Source organism: Schistocerca nitens, chromosome 2, assembly GCF_023898315.1.
Source record: "Schistocerca nitens isolate TAMUIC-IGC-003100 chromosome 2, iqSchNite1.1, whole genome shotgun sequence".
Taxonomy (NCBI): Eukaryota; Metazoa; Arthropoda; class Insecta; order Orthoptera; family Acrididae; genus Schistocerca; species Schistocerca nitens.
This window is the reverse complement of record NC_064615.1, coordinates 673102527-673125543: the sequence shown is the minus strand read 5'-3', so window position 1 is coordinate 673125543 and position 23017 is coordinate 673102527. Positions and strand designations below refer to the sequence as shown.

General features: G+C 41.4%; 1 protein-coding gene across 1 annotated transcript in view; it reads right to left on the bottom strand.

Moving 5' to 3' along the window:
• The window catches only part of LOC126235236 (uncharacterized), an 83461-nt gene that overhangs the window by 34864 nt on the left and 25580 nt on the right, over positions 1-23017 (bottom strand). Inside the window, exon 2 of the mRNA XM_049943968.1 lies at positions 67-413. Coding sequence (XP_049799925.1) covers positions 67-413 — 347 coding nt within the window. The remainder of the gene's footprint in view (positions 1-66; positions 414-23017) is intronic.

Here is a 23017-nt window from a genome sequence, read left to right as displayed (position 1 = left end):
TGCAGTAGTGGTTCGTTTTGATAACAAAATATCTATGGCAAAAAATTACAGCATTGTGTCAGTCACCTTGTGGGAAGTTTTGCACTGAGGCACCGGAAAGTGTGAATTTCCTCAACTTTGGCATCTGTCCGAGCCTCAACTCTGTGTTGTTGTTCTGGTTGAATATAAGGGAGAAGCGTTGGACTGTCGTGTTTCCTAAGTGGTAGATGTTGTCGAGAGAGATTTTACAGGCTGTCGTCGAACTGTAGTAAATGTCTGGGTTTTTAAAGTATACCGAGATCAGGGAGCCCCTTGGTCCGCTGAACACCGGACTGCTGAAGTCCCAGAACTGATCATCGGAGCTGTCGTAACTAAAAGGATTCAGGTCTGCTATGCTCTCTGAGATGTGCACTTCCAGGAAGCAGTCACGGTACCTGTAAATGAAGGGAGAAGAATGACTTCAGAGATGTTTAGGAATAACAGGATAATCGAACAAATTTTAGTCAAGCCCTTAAAAGACAATATTGGTCGATTTAGGAGTTTATATAGAACTTTTATCAGACGGTCATGCGACATTCCCACTCACAGCAGTGAAGCGATGTGTATATGCCAATCGGTTCTATGCAATCAGTACAGTAAGACAGGTCGACTTGGAGACGTTGCCGTGACTGCAGTGTCCATGGAGTTGCCCAGTTTGTTGGTGTATCAACGCGGAACGCGGGTGGTCCAACATATCTATGAGGTATAATCTACCACTTACAGCCACTTAACAAGGTATAAGAACATTAGTCGATTAAGTATCGTAAACAACAGCCACCAGAGACGAGCATCACGTATTGTCACTGACAATGATCTTCAACAGGGACTGCTGCTGTCAATGGATGCAGGTCCATTTATCTGATGGAATTACTCTTTCCTTGAAACATATGAGTCTCAACTTTATCTTCGATAATGATAGAAGCAGAAGAAATGAATTAAAATTTGTGCCAAAGCCAGGACTTGAACCCATGTCTCCTGCTTACTAACAGAGGTGCTAACCACTAAATCAGCATAACAGTATGGCTAACATCGTTCTGCAGACTACCATAGTCCAGTGCTATCTCTAATATAAACTTCAGTTCATGCCTTGCAGGCAATTTTCCCCTTCTTAAATTATCAGTTTTGCCAATGCTCTCCGGTATTGGAATAGCACCCCAGCTTTGTTTGTAATGGGGAAATCCTGCCTGTACGCCAGGCATAGGTGATTTGTTGATCTGATGGAATTAGTTTTCCTTGAGTTTGAGTCTCATATTTATTTTCGATAATGATAGAATCACAAAAAATGAATTAAAATTTGTGCCATGCCCGGAACTTGAACCCAAGTCTCGATTGAGACTTTTATGTCCAGGGAAAATATAATTCCAACATATCGATAGATCACCTATGCATGAGGTACAGGTTGCATTTCCCCGTTATGTACAGAACTTGGGCGCTATTTCAGTAACGGAGAGCCGCGAAAATAATGACAATTTAAGAAGGGGAAAACGAGATGAACGCATGAATTGAAGTTTGTGTTACAAAAGGTATTGGAGTACGGTAGCCCACGTAGCTGTGTTAGCCATCCTGCTGTGGTGCTGTAGTGGTTAGCACATCTGCCTAGTCAGCAGGAGACCTGGCTTTGGCACACATTTTAATTCATTTCTTCAGCTTCTATCATTATCCAATTCAGGTCAATCTAAACCAATTTCTGGGTGAACATTACAAAGGGAATTGCATGCAATGTGAATTGGAGTTTTGTACCTTGCAAAAGTCCATTGATCATAGTGGCGATGAAAATACATCTTCAATGCGCCAAACCGAATTTGAGAGGAGCTGACTGGAGGAATGTAGTGTGGCTCAATGAGTAACAATGTTGCCTCTTTTTTCAAATGGTACAAGCTTTAGTGTGCACCGACGGTCCAATCAGGCGTTAAAATCTCAGTGTATGGAGGATGTAGTTCAAACTGGAGGTGGTTCTGTGTTGTATAGGGGTGTTTCTTGTACCATGACTTGCGCCTGTTCATTCAGTTTACCGTGAACATGAGAACGAGCATGTTTGTTTCAACATTCTCAGTAACCAACTGTTGCCCTTTCTTCTACAGATAAATGAAGAATATGCTTTTGGAACCGTTGTCTTCCGAGATAACAAAGACTGTGTTCATAGTTCTACGCACGTGCAGGGGTGAGGGGTTAGGGGGGAGGGGTGGACAAAAAAATGGTCAAATGTGTGTGAAATCTTATGGGACTTAGCTGCTAAGGTCATCAGTCCCTAAGCTTACACACTATTTAACCTAAATTATCCTAATGACAAACACCCACAACCATGCACGAGGGAGGACTCGAACTTCCGCTGGGACCAGCCGCACAGCCCATGACTGCGGCGCCCTAGACCGCTCGGCCAATCCCGCGCGGCGAGGGTTGGACAGAAATATGGAAACACCAAAAACACAACATATTACCATGTCTCATACAGTGTAGGAAAACCGGTGGCATTCAAAACAGCTTCCAGTCGTTTCGGAATGGATAAATACAGGTCCTGTAGAATCTTCAAGGAACTCGTATACCATTCTCCCTACAAAATGGTGTCAAGTTCAGGCAACAATGACGGAGATGGATAGTGATCACGCATCCTTGTGTCCAAAGTAGACCTCAAAGACTCAGTAATATTAAGATCTTGTGACTATGTTGGCCGGATGGATGAGATGCGACAGTTTATCTTTGTACTCACAAAACCAATCCTGAACGGTGCGAACTGTGTGAACGGGGGCCCTGTCGTCTTGGAGCACAGCATCACCACTGGGGAACAAACACTGAACCATGGGATGGATCCGTTGAGCCATATCATTCTTGAGAGTATGCCACCTTGCAGGGTAACCATGGGCAACTAATACCTTGATATGGCTACCGAAGTCGTCACCAAACTTCCGCCATCTTCCATTCTTGGGTCGTAAACTCCGTCAGAAGTTGGAAACAGTGTGAAACAAGACTCATCCGACCAACTGACTTTTCTTCATTGCTCCATAATCCAAGTTTTATGACCTCGGCGTCACGTTTTTCTATTACAGTCATTTCCGTCACTGATGTGTGGTTTGAAATTCTTGCTCAGTGACTTTTGCAGCTGTCATCCTCTAAATTTTTGTCACAAACGTCTTCAATGATCATTCAACACACAAGTTCGTCTGTGTCTGCGGATGACTTTTTTCCGTTTTCCCTACATACAGTATAAATCTTCCAGTGCCTCTTGAAGCAGTAAACACTTCGGCTCCCTTGGTTATCCAAGCACCAGCCATACGAGCACCAACAATTTATTCACAGTCGAAGCACCTCCGCTGGCGTGCCAAATGATCCAACCTTAATCGTATTAATTCCTATTTGCAACAGGTGTGATATCTCCGAAGTTTGGTAGTCCTACTGACTGCAATTATCGGTGAGTGACTTCTGCTGGATACGGTATACATAAAGAAACAAGTAGACGTTCTTCCTCCGCAAATTAAGGCCGCTGTAGAGCCAACATGCGGTGTTACACGACAGTAGCGTGACGTACCCTGGAGGTGATTAAATTTTTGTCTTGTGTGTTTATTTGCTGTATGAGGCTTGTTGGTTGATTAGGGGGAGCAGGCCAAACAGCGAGATTTCCGGTCCCATTGAATTAGGCAAGGATGAGGAGGGAAGTCGGTCGTGCCGTTTCAAAGGAACCATCCCAGGATTTGCCTGAAGTGATTTAGGGAAATCACGGGAAACCTAAATCAGGACGGCCGGCCGCGGATTTGAACCGTCATCCACCCGAATGCGAGTCCAGTGTGGTAACCACTGCGCTACCTCCCTCGGTTATAAGGCTTGTAATTACACTGAAAAATAGAGTACGATTGATGGATACCACTAGAGAATACGAATTTAAAAATCTTTCCAAGCAAAACATATTTCATACGTGGATGATTCCAATATTGGGTTCTGAAATGTAAGGTGTTATCGAAAGACACTGACTATGCTAACAGTTATCAACTGAAACTTACCTAACACTCATTTAAGCAGCGTCAATATGTATTCCTGTTGCCTATTACTCAGTGTCCACAATTAATTGTAAGTTATCACACAGACGAGAAAGACATTAGGGCTTGCTTTTAGAGAATCCTTCGATATTCAGACCATAGATCGTCGAAGTTGTAAATATTATCAAATCTTTGGGATCTTGAAAAAAGACCATTTGAATTTAATGTTGTAGTGATCACGTTTGCTGTGTTGCAGCAACAGTGCTCAGCCGACACCCGATTGTGAATATTATGTTTAGCTCAGATACTCTTCGTACTGCTACACCACTACTAGTTTACCCTACGCAGAGTACTGTGCTCTACTATGGAAAAAAGTGCACATGTCCGCAAAGTTGACGTGAAGCTAAATCATGCAATGACAATTGTAGTGGACTGACAAGGCAGCCAGTCCACAGTGACGGGTAGCCGAAAGGGCACACGTACACACACGCCGACTGGCGCGAAGTCTGGAACAGGATTCGTAATGAATGTGATAAAGAAAAGAACGTAGCTACTAGAACACTTAACTTTTATATCGTCCTTTGGTATACAGCATTCTTGATGATACAAGTGAGACTATCTTGAGATACATGCAATGGTACAAATGGCGCCTTGCTAGGTCGTAGCCATGGACTTAGCTGAAGGCTATTCTAACTGTCTCTCGGCAAATGAGAGAAAGGCTTCGTACGTGTAGTCACTAGCAATGTCGTCCGTACAACTGGGGCGAGTGCTCGTACGTCTCTCTAGACGTGCCATGTGGTGGCGCTCGGTCTGCGATCCTGCCAGTGGCGACACGCGGGTCCGACATGTACTAATGGACCGCGGCCGATTTAAGCTACCACCTAGCAAGTGTGGTGTCTGGCGGTGACACCACAACAATAATTAGCGACACTACTAAATCAGTACTTCTTCCAAAGCTGCCTGTATGAAGTAATATTGCACCATCATGAACTAGAGGAGAAGCAGCAGCTGTAAGAAAGTTCCAAACGTGTTCTGCTCGTCAAAACTCACGTCTTTATAACCAGCCACTGAATTTACTTGGCAGCAGATTCAAATCCAGAAAACTAACGCTAAATTCTTCTGTTATCCACGATGCGTGTCAACAGTGGAGAGAAGTTCGGCAGTAGCTGCCTCTACAAAATTCTCGCCTTATTGCTGATCCTACAAAATGTGCAAATGGATTCGATCTTTCCAGGAATCTTGAATAGATTCCGTAAGGGCGTGGAAGACGTGGTGCCTGTTTGTATGACTAAGGGTTCAAGGATGCCCCAACGTGCGACTTCGGGGTCGTTGTGCAAACTACGCAGCACCTGACTGAAGAGTGTCTATTGCGAAATTTTCCTGATTTACTGCATTTGGTAACGCCAAGATCTATGACCTGTTAAGAGACCTAGATATTCAGTTATAAAATTTTCGAGTGTGTTTGTTTTTGTATTATGTTTGCCTGTATACTACCTCTTTTTATATATATTTAACAATTATACAGGAATGTAAAATGCCGATGTACACCATACTAATAACAATAACAATTTCTAGTGTTCTTATGCAAAATTGTCTTTACAGTTGCTAACAATGCAAGAACCAAATGTCGAAAAGTGATTCAAAATTTTGTTTTCAAAGCCTGTTTTCGAATTCTGGATGAATCGTATACAGATTCTAGAAGCTTGTAGAAATACCACCCAACTGTGTTCGTACTTACGCATTTTTAGATTACATTTCTAGCGATGTTTTGAGCGTTCTCATGGAGAATGAGTCGACCAGTCCCATGCAATTTTTTGCGCCGCTTTAGGATGAAGTCACAGTGATAAACAACTGTGGCAGGGGCTCTACTAGAAATTCTGTCTCTAATTATATTAATAATGGTAAGCAACAATTGTCACCTCTCTTTTTTTTTTTTAGCTCTGACAGATCTCTTTGGAATTATTTTCTCGTGGAGGAACTGAAACTCTCAATTCGACAGAATCTTTTGTCTTCAACGTTGAATTTTTGCTTCAGGAACACTGCAAATTCCAGCTGTTTCTCCGCTCTGTGGTTTCGTAAGGTTCTTCAAATATCAGACAACGATTTTCTACAAGAACATCTCTTACAATATGCACACTTGGTTCATCTGCTGATATTTTCTGCGTTCTTTGTTTTGTCTTCTCTTTGTTTTTATGCTGACACCAGAGCCATGTGGACTAAGAGACCAGCGAATACGACAGTCAACTATTGTCTTAGCAAAAACTTAAGTTTAGTTTTGTAAAGCCCGTTATATGAAGATCTACACAAAGCTTGATAAATATCGGCGTGTTCCTTTTTCGTGTAACAATATCCATTTTATCGAATCCCTATAATTTTCACTGTCCTGTCACCCAATCAGGGATGCTCAACACCTGTGAATTACGATTCAGATGTGCTACTTACGAAATTAACCTTGGTATTGCTGCTTAAACCACTCTAGTGCGCAGCATATGTTTAAATGTCAGCGTCTTGTGCTTTAGCTTTCTACCAAGAAAACGGCCTCCGCATCACGGTGCATAAAGGAAAAGTCAGTGCCACTTTACGTTTACTGGGAAGTGAAGCGTCTTCCATAACTCTCTAACTGACCACGGAACTTGGTAGTAGTTGACAAATTAAGACGTTTGGGAACATAGTATTGCATTTCGACGTCCTATGAGTATCACGAACACGTTACTCGTTGTACGATTTGTAGCAATTAACGTCAGTTAATGACATCTCGTAGGAAAAACACTTCAGAACATCCTAAGATGAAATGTGCCATGAAATCCTAAGATGAAAATCAGAACTAAAAGAGTTCACCATGAATATAGAGATATTATTAACGTGGATATGTAAGTGCCAGCTCGCGTTATGCCTTTTAATGCATCATTTGACAGAATCAGTTACGAATCTTTGTTAGAACTATAAGGAAAATGAGTTTTGCTGCCAAACTGGTCCAGATTATTCTAAAACGCGTAAGTGGGACCTTCTCAAAGATAAAGATGAACGGTCAATTAACTGGGCCCGTATAGGTCAAGTAATCATTCCGTTAGGAATGTCTTCTTTCAGTGACACTGTATGCCACTGCCAGTGAAACCTTACTTTGGAATTTGCATACGGCATTAAAAACGTCAAAACTGTATGTCATGCTTATGCACACGACTTAAGTATTATTAGACAAATGATGTAAGGACGAGCTCAGACGAATTTTGTGAAAATGTACTTGTTCTTCCGGTGAAAGTCGTAATACTCAAATTCTAAGGTAGTGCATCTGGGCCCGTGCGGCAGCAAAGAGGACATAACCTGGTCCTGGCAACGACAGGAAGATTTCAACTAGGGATGTACTCAACGTCAAACCCACGTGGACTTGTTAAAACTATCTGGTTAAAGAAGCTACACGCCATTCGTGGCACGTTCCGAGAGAACAACCTTTGAACTTCAGATCGCATCAAAAAAGTACTGTTTATTAACGCTTACATGTTAAATAAAATCAATAACTTAGCAGCTGAAATATCTATACCATCGCACGTCATACACAAAATTTGGCAGTCGTGTGCCTGTATGTGTGGAAGGCAACATTTTCAAAGTTCCCTTCAACATGGCAATGCTAGAGAGGGCGAAGGATGGCTCGGTCACAAAACCTCCAGATTTTCAGTAATGCCATTTTTCTAAAGTGGGTCTCAAAACAGTGCATGCAAACAAGTCGGGGATGACGCAAAGACTACCTGAAACTTTGAGACCTCTACGGACACCGTCGCGCCATGCAGAGTCGGCAGTATAAATGCAGATCTAGACTACACGCTCAGATTTCGCATAATTTATTTATATTCATCTAGTCTTGAAGTGAGTCACGACCAAGATGATCTACGAATCACTCACATTACAGTGTTCGCAAACTGCCCTCGAGGTGAAGTAGCCCAGAAAAAACTGGAAGGTTCCAGAATGAGATTTTCACTCTGCAACGGATTGTGCGCTGATATGAAACTTCCTGGCAGATTAAAACTGCGTGCCGGACCGAGATTCGAACTCGGGACCTTTGCCTTTCGCGGGCAAGTGCTCTACCAACTGAGCTACCCAAGCACGACTCACGCCCCGTCCTCACAGCTTTACTTCTGCCAGTATCTCGTCTCCTACCTTCCAAACTTTGCAGAAGCTCTCCTGCGAAATTTGCAGAACTAACACTCCTGAAAGAAAGGACATTGCGGAGACATGGCTTAGCCACAGCCTGGGGGATGTTTCCAGAATGAGATTTTCACTCTGCAGCGGAGTGTGCGCTGATATGAAACTTCCTGGTACGCACGAGAGCTTCTGTAAAGTTTGGAAGGTAGGAGACGAGATACTGGTAGAAGTAAAGCTGTGAGGACGGGGCGTGAGTCGTGCTTGGGTAGCTCAGTTGGTAGAGCACTTGCCCGCGAAAGGCGAAGGTCCCGAGTTCGAGTCTCGGTCCGGCACGCAGTTTTAATCTGCCAGGAAGTTCCAGCTGGAATGTTGTCTCCACCGCCGTCCTCCGTGCAGGAGGAAGCGCCTCTTGGCACGGCGTTGTCTATAGTACCACCCCTGGTGAGGAAAGACTCCATAAAATTAAGTTGCAAGCCACCCGCCAGCCGCCCTTACTTCTTTGGGGAGGTAAATTACGATTTGGGGATTGGACCAGGAGAAACCTAGCCTTCGTGAACTGAACCGTCGCGAACACGTATGTGATGCCCTCTATCTCGTCTGGAACCTGTACCCATGTGCAGAACAGAATAGCTACACATGTCTAATGCGACATTTTATGGACTTCATCGTAGCCCACGAATCACCAGCTCTAGAGGATTTTATATTCTGAATATTCTGTATAATTATGGGAGATCATCAGAAACTGGAAAAGCATCCCAGATATAAGATTCGCTTTCAAAATTTTCTAACAGTTTGCACTATCGTACAAGGCACACCTAAACCAAGTGATAAGGGTCAGCTAGTGCGCGTCACAGTTGTGGAGTGACTATTAACCTTTTAGTAGCCTCTACCGAAAAACGATTCTTCTATAATCTATAATCGAAAATAGGATTTTAAATTCATGTGGAAACACGTTTATAGCACTTATTGCATAATTTTGTAAGGGTCCAAAAACTGAAGATGACGAGGCAATCATGAAGAGAATGACAGAGTGACGAGTCGTTCACTCCGCTTGCATATGGATTTCTAATTTAATTATAATATATATGGTCTACGACTCGGGAACCCGGGGGAACTACTTTATATCTGCAGAAGACGCAGCATTATGCAGTTCGCGAACTTAACTTAATTGCATCCTTCATTAATTCAGCACCTTCCTTGTTCCTGGACATCAAGATCAACTATTATAAGAAGCTTAATCGCAAGCCAATCTGTCGCTCAAGTTAACTTCTTGTGTTGAAAGTAAAAAGTTAGGTTCTTTCTTAAGTTTTTTTTATTTTTATTTTAATTTCCAGAAAAAATACAAAGAGCTAAAAAATAAAAAGCAAGACGAAGAAAAAAGAGGAAAAAAACGTCGTACGATGGATATAGGTGTGCAGGTACGATGTCTTAAGCAGTCAGATCTTGTTCTGTCATATTCACATAATTTTATACGCTTTCGCTTTGTAAAACATTACTTTCTATAATGTTCGATGTTGTATACATATCAGAGTTCTCGATCTCACGAGTCAGTTTGACGTATTGACGTAAGCAGTTTCAGACGAACTATGTGATCAAAAGTGTCCGGACACCCCCAAAAACATACGTTTTTCATATTGGGTGCATTGTGCTGGCACCTACTGCCAGCTACTCCATAACAGCCACCTCAGTAGTCGTTCGACATCGTGAGAGAGCAGAATGGGGCGCTCCGCGGAATTCACAGACTTCGAACGTGGTCAGGTGACTGGGTGTCACTTGTGTCATACGTCTGTACGCGAGGTTTCCACACTCCTAAACATCCCTAGGTCCACTGTTTCCGATGTGATAGTGAAGTGTAAACGTGAAGGGACACGTAAAGCAGAAAAGCATACAGACCGACCTCGTCTGTGCCGGCTGGAGTGCCCGAGCGGTTCAAGGCGCTACAGTCTGGAGCTGCGAGACCGCTACGGTCGCAGGTTCGAATCCTGCCTCGGGCATGGATGAGTGTGATGTCCTTAGGTTAGGTACGTTTAAGTAGTTCTAAGTTCTAGGGGACTAATGAACTCAGAAGTTAAGTCCCATAGTGCTCAGAGCCATATTTTTTTCGACCTCGTCTGTTGACTGACAGAGACCGGCGACAATTGAAGAGGGTCGTAAAGTGTAATAGGGAGACATCTATCCAGACCTGCACACAGGAGTTCCAAACTGCATCAGTATCCACGGCAAGCACTATCACAGTTATGCGGGAGGTGAGAAAACTTGGATTTCATGGTCGAGCGGCTGCTCATAAGCCACACATCACGCCGGTAAACGCCAAACGACACCTCGTTTGGTGTAAGGCGCGTAAACATTGGACGATTGAACAGTGGAAAAACGTTGTGTGGAGTGAGAAATCACGGTACACAATGTGGCGATCCGATAGCAGCGTGTGGGTATGCCGGTGAACGTCATCTGCCAGCGTGTGTAGTGCCAACAGTAAAATTCGGAGGCGGTAGTGTTATGGTATGGTCGTGTTTTTCGTGGAGGTGGCTTGCACCCCTTGCTTTACGTGGCACTATCACAGCACAGGCCTACATTGATGTTTTAAGCACCTTCTTGCTTCCCACCGTTGAAGAGCAATTTGAGGATGGCGATTCTACCTATATCTATATCTACATGGTTACTCTGCAATTCCCACTTAAGTGCCTGGCAGAGGGCTCATCGAACCATTTTCATACTACTTCTCTACCATTCCACTCTCGAATGGTGCGTGGGAAAAAGGAAAACCTAAATCTTTCCGTTTGAGCTCTGACTTCTCTTTTTTTTTTTTTATTATGATGATCATTTCTCCCTACCTAGGTGGGTGTGAACAAAATATTTACGCATTAGGAAGAGAAAGTTGGTGATTGAAATTTGGTAACTAGATCTCGCCGCAAAGAAAACCGCCTTTGTTTCAGTGACTGCCACCCCAACTCGCGTATCATATCAGTGACACTCTCACCCCTGTTGCGCGATAACACGAATCTTTGCACTTTTTCGATGTGCTTCGTCAATCCTACCTGGTAAGGGTCCCATATCTCGCAGCAGTATTCCGGCAGAGGACGGACAAGTGTAATGTAGGCTGTCTCTTTAGTGGGTTTGTAGAAGCCTCTAAGTGTTCAGCCTACAAAGCGCAGTCTTTGTTTCGCCTTCCCCACAATATTATCTATGTGGTCTTTTCAATTTAAGTTGCTCGTAATTATAATTCCTAGGTATTTAGTCGAACTGACAGCCCTTAGATTTGTGCGATTTATCATATATCCTAAATTTATCGGAATTTTTTTAGTACCCATGTGGATGACCTCGCACTTTTCTTTGTTTAGTGCTAATTGCAACTTTTCACACCATACAGAAATTCTCTCTAGATCATTTTGTAATTGGAACTGATCGTCTGATGATTTTACTAGACGGTAAATTACAGCGTCATCTGCAAACAATCTAAGGGGGCTGCTCAGATTATCACCTAGATCATTTATATAAATCAAGAACAGCAGAGAGCCTATGACACTACCTTGCGGAACGCCAGATATCATTTCTGTTCTACTCGATGATTTACCGTCTATCACTACGAACTGTGACCTCTCTGAGAGGAAATCACGAATCCAGTCACACAACTGAGACGATACTCCGTAACACTGAATTTGATTAATAGTCCCGGCGGAGGTTCGAGTCCTCCCTCGGGCATGGGTGTGTGTGTTTGTCCTTAGGATAATTTAGGTTAATTAGTGTGTAAGATTAGGGACTGGTGACCTTAGCAGTTAAGTCCCTTAAGATTTCACACACATTTGAACATTTTGATTAATAGTCGTTTGTGAGGAACGGTATCAAAAGGCTTCTGGAAATCTAAGAATATGGAATCGATCTGAGATCCCTTGTCGGCAGCACTCATTACTTCATAGGAATAAAGAGCTAGCTGTGTTGCACAAGAACGATATTTTCTGAATCCGTGTTGGTTATGTATCAATAAGTCATTTTCTTCAAGGTGATTCATAATGTTCGAGTACAGTATATGCTCCAAAATCCTGCTGCAAATTGAGGTCAATGTTATGGGTCTGTAATTCAATGGGTTACTCTTATTTCCTTTCTTGAATATTGGTGTGACCTGTGCTACTTTACAGTCTTTAGGAACAGACCTTTCGTGAAGTGAGCGGTTGTAAATGATTACTAAGAAAGGCGCTATTGTGTCTGCATTCTCTGAGAAGAACCTGATTGGTATACCATCTGGACCGGAAGACTTGTCCTTCTTAAGTGATTTTAGTTGTTTCACAACACCTAAGATATCTACTTTCATGTTACTCATGCTAACAGCTGTTCTGGTTTCGAATTCTGGAATATTTACTTCGTCTTCTTTCGTGAAGGAATTACGGAAAACTGTATTTAGTAACTCCGCTTTAGTGGCATCATCATCGGTAACATTTCCATCGCTATCGCACAGTGATGGTGTTGACTGTTTTTTGCCACTGGTGTACTTTACATACGACCAGAATCTCTTTGGGTTTTCTACCATATTCTGAGATAACGTTTCATTGTGGAAACTATTAAAAGGATCTCGCATTGACGTCCGCACTAAATTTCGAGCTTCCGTGAAACTTAGCCAGTCTTGGGGATTTTACGTTCTTCTGAATTTTGCATGCTTTTTTCGTTGCTTCTGCAACTGTGTTCTAACGTGTTTTGTGTACCGTGGTGGATCAGTTCCGTCTTGCATCTTTCAATACGATCGAGCACCTGTTCATAATGCACGGCCTGTGGCGGAGTGGTCACACGACAGTAACAGCCCTGTAATGGACTGGCCTGCAAAGAGTCCTGACCTTAATCCTATAGAACACGTTTGGGATGTTTTGGAGCGCCGACTTCGTGCCAGGCCTCACCGACCGCCATCGATACCTGTCCTCAGTGCAGCACTCCTTGAAGAATGGGCTGTCATTCCCCAGGAAACCTTCCAGCATCTGACTGAATATATGTCTGCGAGAGTGGAAGCTGTCATCAAGGCTAAGGGTGGGCCAACACCATACTGAATTCCAGCATTACCGATGGAGGGCGCCACGAACCTTTAAGTCATTTTCAGCCAGCTCTCTGGATACTTTTGATCACATAGTATATTTACCAGTAATATATATTAAGACCTGGGGTTGTGTGACAACTCTCTTTTCTTTTTTTCTTTAGAATGAAGGGTATACTTCGCTATAGATCGTCTTGTTTCTTTTTCTGCCAAAGGAATTACACAGGTTTTTAGATTCAGCATGCAATGTTTCTGGTGCACATGTACTAAAGCCGCATTTCTACTGAGGCGTGGACGGCGCTTAATATTCTGTAAATATCACTGGAACACACTTATAGAATAGGTTTTGTATCAATAATGAGTCACAAAACTCAGTACAATTAATTCTTTATCATCTATCCAAGTATTAATTACATGTTTTTCTTTCTGATCACGTCAAAATGAAATACGTCAGCTCATACAACTGCCAACAGTTACCTTCCATCTTAGGATCAACTGGAATCTCTTACCGGCGATATGTCATTAACTGACTTTTAATTATAAGCTTAAAGTGATGCTGGTTTCTCCGTTCCCTACGTGCTAGCGTTCCATCAACACGATCACAGTGCCTTTATAGTTGGAGGGGAGGCCTGGTTACTGCCGAGTCAGGTTTGATCGAAGCCCCCCACCCACCTCTCTAAAGAACTTACTTCTATACAAGGAAGCCTTTCACTACCGGATGTTTCAGCTGCCGAGAATTCTTCCGGAATGTATGGCAGTGGTCCATGGAACACCTCTATCCCTGACGTATCGTCCAAAGCTACGTTGGACATCTTCGGAGGTGCTCCTGGTTGTGCCGAGTCTTGCCGACTGACGAGTCGGGCGTCGAAGAACGGCCTAAATATCATGGAAAGTGGGCGTGGTCTGGATTTCACGTGATAACAGAGATAAACCTTGTCAAGGATAAAATATAAATATCGATCATAGTACGTCAAGGATAAAAACTTCTCATAGATTCTGTAGCGCCAGTGTCCATATATCGCTGAGTTTTCTGTTTTCTGTTAAAATTATCCCCATGTTTATATATTTCGATGGCTTCTCTATATAGCCGTGGATAATAATTTGTCAGAGTACATAAATCTTCAATTTCTGAAAATTTCGTTACGTGTTCACCCGATTGAAGAGCATGTTCCTCCACGGCTGACTTGTCTGTTTTCCCTAGTCAACCGCGTATTCACACTTTTCTTTGTAGTGTCAATGTATACCCTACCACATGTACACGGAATCTTGTGTACACCACTTGCAGACAGAGGGGGACGTTTATCCTTAACGGAACGAAGTGCTTGGCCTATTTTCTTAATTGGTCTGAAAATAGGTCGAACGTTATGTTTCCTTAAAATCTTGCCAATTTGATCCGTTACTTTTTTTATGAGGGGTAGAGAAATCGTGTTCTTCCATCGCTGTGTCCCGTCGTTGTCCTTAGGCCTCCTGTTATTCGGTCGCAAAACTATTTATTTCCTTACTAGAGTACCCATTCTTCTCAAAAGCCTCCAAAGATGTCCAACGTAGCTTTGGACGAAACGTCAGGGATAGAAGAGTTCCATGGGCCACGGCCATACAACCCGGAAGAATTCTCTGCAGCTGAAACTTACTTCCCCTCTACACATACCTTACTTCGGTAAAACTCGATCCGACTACGAAAGTCGATAGCAGGCGATAAATGTTTTGGACAAGTACACGTCATTTGGACGTCAATTCCAAGACAGCTTCGAATGAAGCTATCTTCTCTCCAGTGCATAAGCCTCAACTGCAGTTTCCCTGTCGTGTCACTTCCTCAAGCGAAAGAGGCAGTTACCTTCCGCAGAACGTGGCAGGCGTGGAGCAGCTGTTCGTGGAAGAACCTCCAGGCTAGGAAATGACTAATAGCGCACACTTGTGCTACGCGTCTCTCAGGTTCCTGGATCCGATTCGACTGGCGTTACACCGGCTCATATAATATTATCACCCATTTCTATGTGTGTGAGACGGTGGTTGTTATATTTAATCGTTATAGCTTAGTAACATTCAACACATTTTGAAGCACTGTTGACATAACACAGGAACTCGTTTAGACTCATAATAGGCCATCTGTGTTAAAATCATTTCACGAAAACTACTAAAGCGTAAATGAGAGCCTCTAATCTTGTAACCGGTCGCTGGTGAACATTGCTGTTAAGTGTGTTGTATGCTGTTAAGCCTTAACGAGCCGTTCACCTGCCTCAAGAGCGTAGTTTTACGATATTCCTGTCTTCGTCTCCAGCTCGTAGTGCTACAGATTTTTATCCTCCAAGAAGCTGGCCAAAATAGGCTGAATAAAGCAACGGATTGTACCTTCCGTTGCATGTTTTCTAGCGTACAGGACACAAGTCTGCAAAGTGCTACCATCGGCTAGCCAGTTGCTGAAAATAACGTAGAGTTTGCGTTCCCCATATTGAATGATAAGCGTGCATTACTAAACGTAGGGAAGGTAATTCCGTAATTCAGCTAACTTTCTGCGAGAGCGGGAAACATCGTTAAGTCCTGGAAATGATGATAAGCATGGTCCTTGTAACAATTTTATTCCAAATTCCAGATACAACGGACGTGAAGCTGTTTGTAGGCAGCTGTTTGAAACAGTCATTATTGTTGATGGATTGGAAGGTGGAGAGAAATGAGATTTGTGTAGCAATTAAATGTGTTTATTTGAAGAATCAAAGAGATGTGCAGTGCAGTATGGAATTTTATCAAACTAACACTGAAACGAGGACACAGAGGAAACCATCGAAAAGATTGAGGATATTGTGATATTGAGGACATCCCAGCTGAATACGTACACTACAAGCTGCGCCAAGAATTGGATAAAATCTCTGTTCGAAAGGGCTTCCGATTTGCGCGTTCCATTCTATGTGAACTTTCGTCATATCCGAACGTTCTGCCATGTTTTACGTGCGCGAAACTACGATTGATTGATTTCTGTCGTATTCTGTACGGTCTGTCAGTTTTCTCATAATGATTGAAACACTTAGAAGTCGCTAAGTGTTTCACAAACAGGCCAGGGACCTTATTTTTAAGGCGTACTCTTTCTGCGAGGTTCCGAAGTGGAGGAACGTTCTGCAGCGGCCTGTGCGATATTGTACGAACTGTCAGGCGAATTGTGCAGGAGGGCAAGCTGTATCATCAGACAACTAAAAATGTGGAATATTGGTCTGCAGGGAATAAACATAGCATTCCAAAGCGGGTAACAGAACTGACAACTTCGGTCAAGATGTTTTACGTCGAAAGTTTTTGGAATTTTATGAAAGAGGCGATTTCCCCACGGCAGTGAAATCGTTCCCTGTACTGTGTGAAGCTGCTAAGTTTGCAGGAAGTGCAGTGTCAGTGCAAAGAATATTGAAGGACATCGGATTTAAATATGTCAAATCTCATGACAGAGAGAAATTTTACTGGAGCTTAGTAATATTGACGCTGCTAGGATGACGTTTCTAAGAAAAATGCCTGAAATCAGATGAAAAGCAATATCAACTGTGTATTAATTGCACGACACTGGGGTAAATTAAAACCACACTAGAATTTGTATTTCGCAAACAACGGAGGGACAAGGTGGCTTGAAAGTGTCAGTGGGAAAATAAGGGTGTCTTATAATATGTCACGCAGGTTGAAACACGTATGTTGTGCGGCAGCGATGCTGAGACATTGTAGAATCTCTGACCAGAGCAGTTGCGCTCGACTCGCAGTAGCGAGCAGTCAGTCAGTCTGCAGTAGTCAGTCCTCAGTAGTGCTTGGAGTCGGTTGCTAGCAGTAGCGGAGAGCAGTCGGCGGGCGTCGGCATCGCAATGGTCGAGATTCAGGACGAGGTATAATTTATTTAAATAAATAATCATGCAGCTTTGCGCTCATCAGATAATGTAACGAACAGTCATTGTAATTTAACTTTCAAAAATCGCCCCCAATAATAATTTTGATTTAAAAGCAATTTTAGAGACAATCATTCAAATTTCCTTCCATTTCCTTTTAACAAAGATTTTTAAAAGGTACTTCCAATGCTTTTCATGCAAGCGCCAGAGAACAATAAGAGCAGAATTTTGACATGCAGTTTCACTAAGGTAAGAAATTTATTCTCGTTTCGCACAGGGCAAACACCGACTTTTCGGTTGAATTGAGTTTAGGTTATCATTACAGTTTCATTATCATGGGATTAGCGTTCATTATTTAATGGGAACTTGTACTTGAGTCAGATAGCGAGCTTTCATTTAATTGTCTTTGCCATTAAAATTTCTGTGGGAAGGTCACACTTAGCTGTGGCTCCATTACTAATAAATATAGTCTTTCGAATATTTTTGTGGGGAGGTTACACTTGGCGACACCCGGTCCAGGATCGTATTTCGTTGAGAATCTTTTGAAAAACAGTCAGATATCTGCTCTTATTGCTTAAATATAATTAGAATTTGGCGCAACGCTTTTATTAATTTGTGAATTTCTTTCCTCAGATCATCGGCAATTCGTTGCTCTGTTGTATTTGTGTGTTGATTTTACATTGTGCTTATTTCTTTTGTGAATATTTTGACTATTGTAAAAATGCCGCGAAAGACTGTGAATAGTGTATCGCGAGGTATTTTGATTGAAAATTCCGACTTAAACATGACCGATAGCAATTGTGACGCGCAGAGTAGTGATGACAATGCTGCGTTCACTAACAGTCAGTGCATTCCAACCGCTAATGACGACTTTTACCTTAATGATGAACAAACGAAATCAATTGTCTCCTCTGTTAACTTGACAACAATTGATGACGCGGGGAGCTCTATTGTAATGAGCGCTGCCCAGCTTAACACACCCGGTTTGGAAAATTCAAGTAACGTACAGACAAATTTTTCGAATGAGAATGATCAGTGCACTGAAAGTACGCCGGATTTATTTAATTCCGAAATAGTGACCGACAGTGTAAATTCGACTGGGAAACCTTTGTGTGAATCTCAGAATAACCAAATGGTTACTGAAAATGAGACAATTCTAGATCCAGTATTAATTAACACAGAGAATAGAAATGCTAATTTTGGCTTGGAACAAATTATGGCATTTTTGCAACAAAGTTTCAGACAACAGGGTGAAAAATTAGACAACAATGATGTAAATTTCAAACAGCTTACCGAACAGGTCAGACAACAGAGTGAAAAACAAGACAATCTTAATGAAAAATTAGATAACAATTCCAGACAGTTAAATGAAAAATTAGATAACAATTCCAGACAGTTAAGTGAACAAATTAGAGCCGTTGCCGCGCAGTGCCATGACACTAAGGAACAGTTACGCGAGGAAATCGAGGCTTGTTCGCGAAAAAGTAGCGAAGAAATTAAATCTGTTGCTCAGGATTTAAAGGAAATGCAAAAAGCTACAACAGAAACACTTAGAGCGGAAATCAGTACAGTCGCTAAACAATGCTCTGAAAAAGCTACACAATTACGCGACGAGTTTAAAGCAATGACGGTAGAACTTTCGCGCACAATGGATGAAAAGATTGACGCAAAATTCGAACAACAGAACACACAAATTAACGAACGTCTTAGTCTTCACATAGAAAACAGTAATACGCGTTTTCGTAAATTTATTGATGATCAAAATAAAGTAAAACGCCAGGTAATGGAAACAATCACTGCACAGAGACAAGAAGACAAACGTAAAATGTTTGCGAAGGCAAAAACGTATGTAGACAATAATATTGCCACAGTTTCGGACAAAATTAATACCATCGAACAGTCAAACACAGAATTACGTGACGAAATTTCTGATCTGAAATCGAAAACAGACACATACATAACAGATTTTCAAACAGTGACCGATAGACTCGAACAATTAGAACTAACACAGGATTCCGATGTCGTGAAAGCTGATGTTAAAAAACTGAACGAAACTACACGTAAATTGCAAAACCAGATTAATGCCAATGACACTAAAACCGATGATCAGGTAAAAATACTGACTGAAAAATGTGATGAATTGGCCAGTCGTATTGACGTCATCGAAACTGCTAATGACAATAAATCAGACGATACTTCAGCGGTTGCATTTAATCAAACACCGGAATTTCAAAATTTACAGCAGACAATTAATGAGATTGATTCGTCTAATAACACATTGCGTCGAAAACTGTCAAGTTTACAGCAAGAAGTAACAGAGATGAAAAACACTTCAGTTAATGACACATCACAGCAGACGCCACTTTTCGAACATTTGCCAGACACGCGTAACGCGTATAATTTGTGTAATCAACAGAGAGTACGGGACTTAGATTCAGAAATGACACAGAGAAACAGATTCTCACACAAACCTGAACGTATTCTTAAAATCAGTGACGAGAACGTAGATTATGAGCAATTTGCATTTGTAAGAAAATCTAAGGAATTTAATAATGACAGAGCACAGGTACACGATTTGAACTGGTTACGTCGATTTATTTTTGTACTTTCACCATTATTACCTGTAATGCAGAAACGAGCTTTGAACCTGTTACGACAATTTGCTATTGTACTTTCATCAGTATTGCCTATAATGCAGAAAGTGGAATTAGCATGGATACTACAATTTTCTTCTGAATTTATACCGCCATTGCCTGTGACGCAAAAGTTAAATTTTATTTGCAGTGCGTAATAGACCTCAGGGGATTCATTACGCTTTAATGAATATGTGCCGTAGCGAGCATAGGGCCCCGAGCTGTAGTAGTGCTGTTTCATCTTTAGTTTTCTGCACTGCTACCTTCTCTTCTACTATCCTTTATATCTATCAAAACAGCTCTTTAACTTTTGCTCTACCTAGAATTAAGAATATGTACTGAACACCGGATATGACAATTTTTACCGAATGTGACAATTTTCATTAGGCACTCCCGTAATGACAACTACCGCCGTAATTTTAATAACAAAAAAAAATCGTAATCATCAGTATATGTAAAATTAGCAGTAACAGCAACCACATTTTTGGTAACAATAGACGTTTTCCACCACAACAGCATGAAATTCAGCCGCTTAGTATGCGTAACCAACAATGCAGTCTACAAGATCAACCAGGCTTTAATGTTTCGCCGCGTGCACGTATAGTCCCAGCTACAATAAATAGTAACGCACAGCAGAGAAATAACTACGTACAGAAAACACAATATTTCGACTCGTATCGCAATGCGCCGTATAGAAGTGACTATTATGACAGACGTAAAATTAACGAGCACAATTTTTCAGCGTACATTTCATTACAGTCGATCTTTTCAGCAGCAAGAATGTTAGCAACAACATATAATCATGAATGAAACAGACAATAGGTGTCATCTATAGCGTAACATGTCAGTAAGAAATAACAGAGCAGTTTAAATAGTCAAAATACCACAACATCGTCCCGTAAATAACAGCACGTATGACAGAATTTGACCAGACACAGTACAGGTAGCCTATTCCAGTAACGTAAGCAATACTTATTGACACGCAGAATTTTGTTCACGAGAATGTTATTTGAAATATGCTTTGTTGAATGCTCCACTTTTATCGCACCCAGATCTTACCAGAAATTTTTCCATTGCCACCGACAGTTCCAACACAGCTTTAGGCGTACACATTTTTCAGGAAATTGAAGAACATGGCTCAATAGTAATTAAAAACATCGCATTTGCAAGCCGCATTTTGTCACCTGCTGAACGAAATTATTCCGTTACTGAACTAGAAACATTATGTGTTGTATGGGCTTTTACGAGATTTCGGCACTTTCTTTATGGCAGACATACCACCGTCTACACAGATCACAGAGCTATACAATTTTTACTTTCGGCTAAATTTACTCACGACAGATTAAGCAGATGGAAACTATATTTACAGGAATTTAATTTTACAATAGTTCACATTCCCGGCACACAAAATGTTATAGCAGACGCACTTTCTCGTTCTCTCAGCAACAATCAGCAAGACGTAGCAACCAACTTCTGCAAAGCAAATTTCAGCATCATGTACATTCAGCAAGTTGCATTTGAAAATTTTATTTCGTCGTCATTACAGGACATAGCAAAAGAGCAAAGCAAAGACAATGTGTGGAAAGAAATTAAACACCTTTGGCAAGATAAGAATAATGTTACGATTAGAAACCACTACACTGTACGCAATGACATTCTGTTTCGCCGCTCTCATCCAGACAGTAACAATTGGTTATTATGCATTCCTGACGAACTGGTTAACAAATTAATCTGGTACACTCATTTAAGCTACGCACATTATGGAGCAAGAAAATGTTTTCTTATATTGAGACAAAACTGTTATTTTTCAAACATGGAAAAACGTATACGACGAGTTTTAGCGTCATGTAAAATTTGCCAGAAAGCTAAGTCTGACACCACTTCACACATTCCTCCATTATATCCCATTGTACCTGTTAAATTAAGACATATGGCCGCAGTAGACATTTTTGGTCCAATTCCGAGAACTAACAGAGGTTTTTGCTACATCTTTGTCGCTGTTGAACTCACTTCAAAATTTGTTACCTTCACTCCGTTACGCAAAGCTACTGCTAAAACTGTTTCGAAAGCATTTGTAAAGCATTTCTTATTTCATGTAGGGCATGTGATGAAAGTAATTTCTGACAATGGATCACAATTTCGTTCTACTATATGGACACGCATGTTACGAGCTAGAAACATTTCTCCGATTTATATATCCAAGTACCACGCTTCTTCGAACCCTTGTGAACGATTAATGAAAGAAATTGGTAAACTGTGTAGGATATACTGCCACAAAAGACATGTTAATTGGGACACACACATACACTCATTCCAAGATGTAATTAATTCCATTCCAAATGAATCCACTATGCTATCTCCGTCTGTTATACTGAAAAACGTTGAACCACCAAACAAAATCAAAGAATTAGTAACATTTCCTACATCTCGTCGATTACGACACCACGAAATAATTGACATTGCGCTGAACAACATCAAACGTGCCGCAGAGCGCCGGAGAAGACAGCAAAAACAGGTTTGTAGACACCGAGACTTTCACGTTGGACAGAAGATATTAGTACGTACACACTATTTATCCAGCAAATTAAAAGGTAAGTGCAGTAAATTTGAACTTCTATACGCAGGTCCATATCGGATTCGCAGCATTCCTCACCCCAATGTTGTACACGTCGAAACTCTGAGAACCAGAAAATCGAAAGGCAACCATCATGTGTCAAACATTAAACCCTTTATCGAATGAAACCACTTTACGATGTAACATGCTATGAGGCCGTTTACACATTTTATGACCACTTATGCAATTATATTGACATTACTAATTACTGATGATTATCGTATTTTTTCTTGGCAAGTGCCCGGCAAGGTAAGGTTAGCAGGTCGCTTTTCTTGTCGTTACACATCAGACCGTGCATATTTTCCAGATGAACTTACACATTTTGTGACCACTTATGCAATTACATTTATGTGACTACCTATTGATGATTATCGTATTTTTTCTTGGCAAGTGCCCGGCAAGGTAAGGTTAGCAGGTCGCTCTTCTTGTCGTTACACACTAGACCGTGCATTTTTTCAGATGAACTTACGCATTTTATGAATAATTATGCAATTCTCTATAATGACGCATTAATTTTATCAAATTCTCTCTCCATTGAAGTCTTTAATTATCGCATCTATTAACTACACTACATATAAGCTGAACACAACGAATGTCACATTTTGTCTTTCTTATGTATGTACGATTGTTTTCATGTTTTGTTTGTATGCACTGTGAACTAGTTAAGGTATAACACACACCATTTGACTTTGACATTTTGCCTTGTGATATCTCAACATCATGACTGTTTTACATTTTCCTTTTTTGCTGCTGCATTACGATATTCTCTGTACACTTTTTGC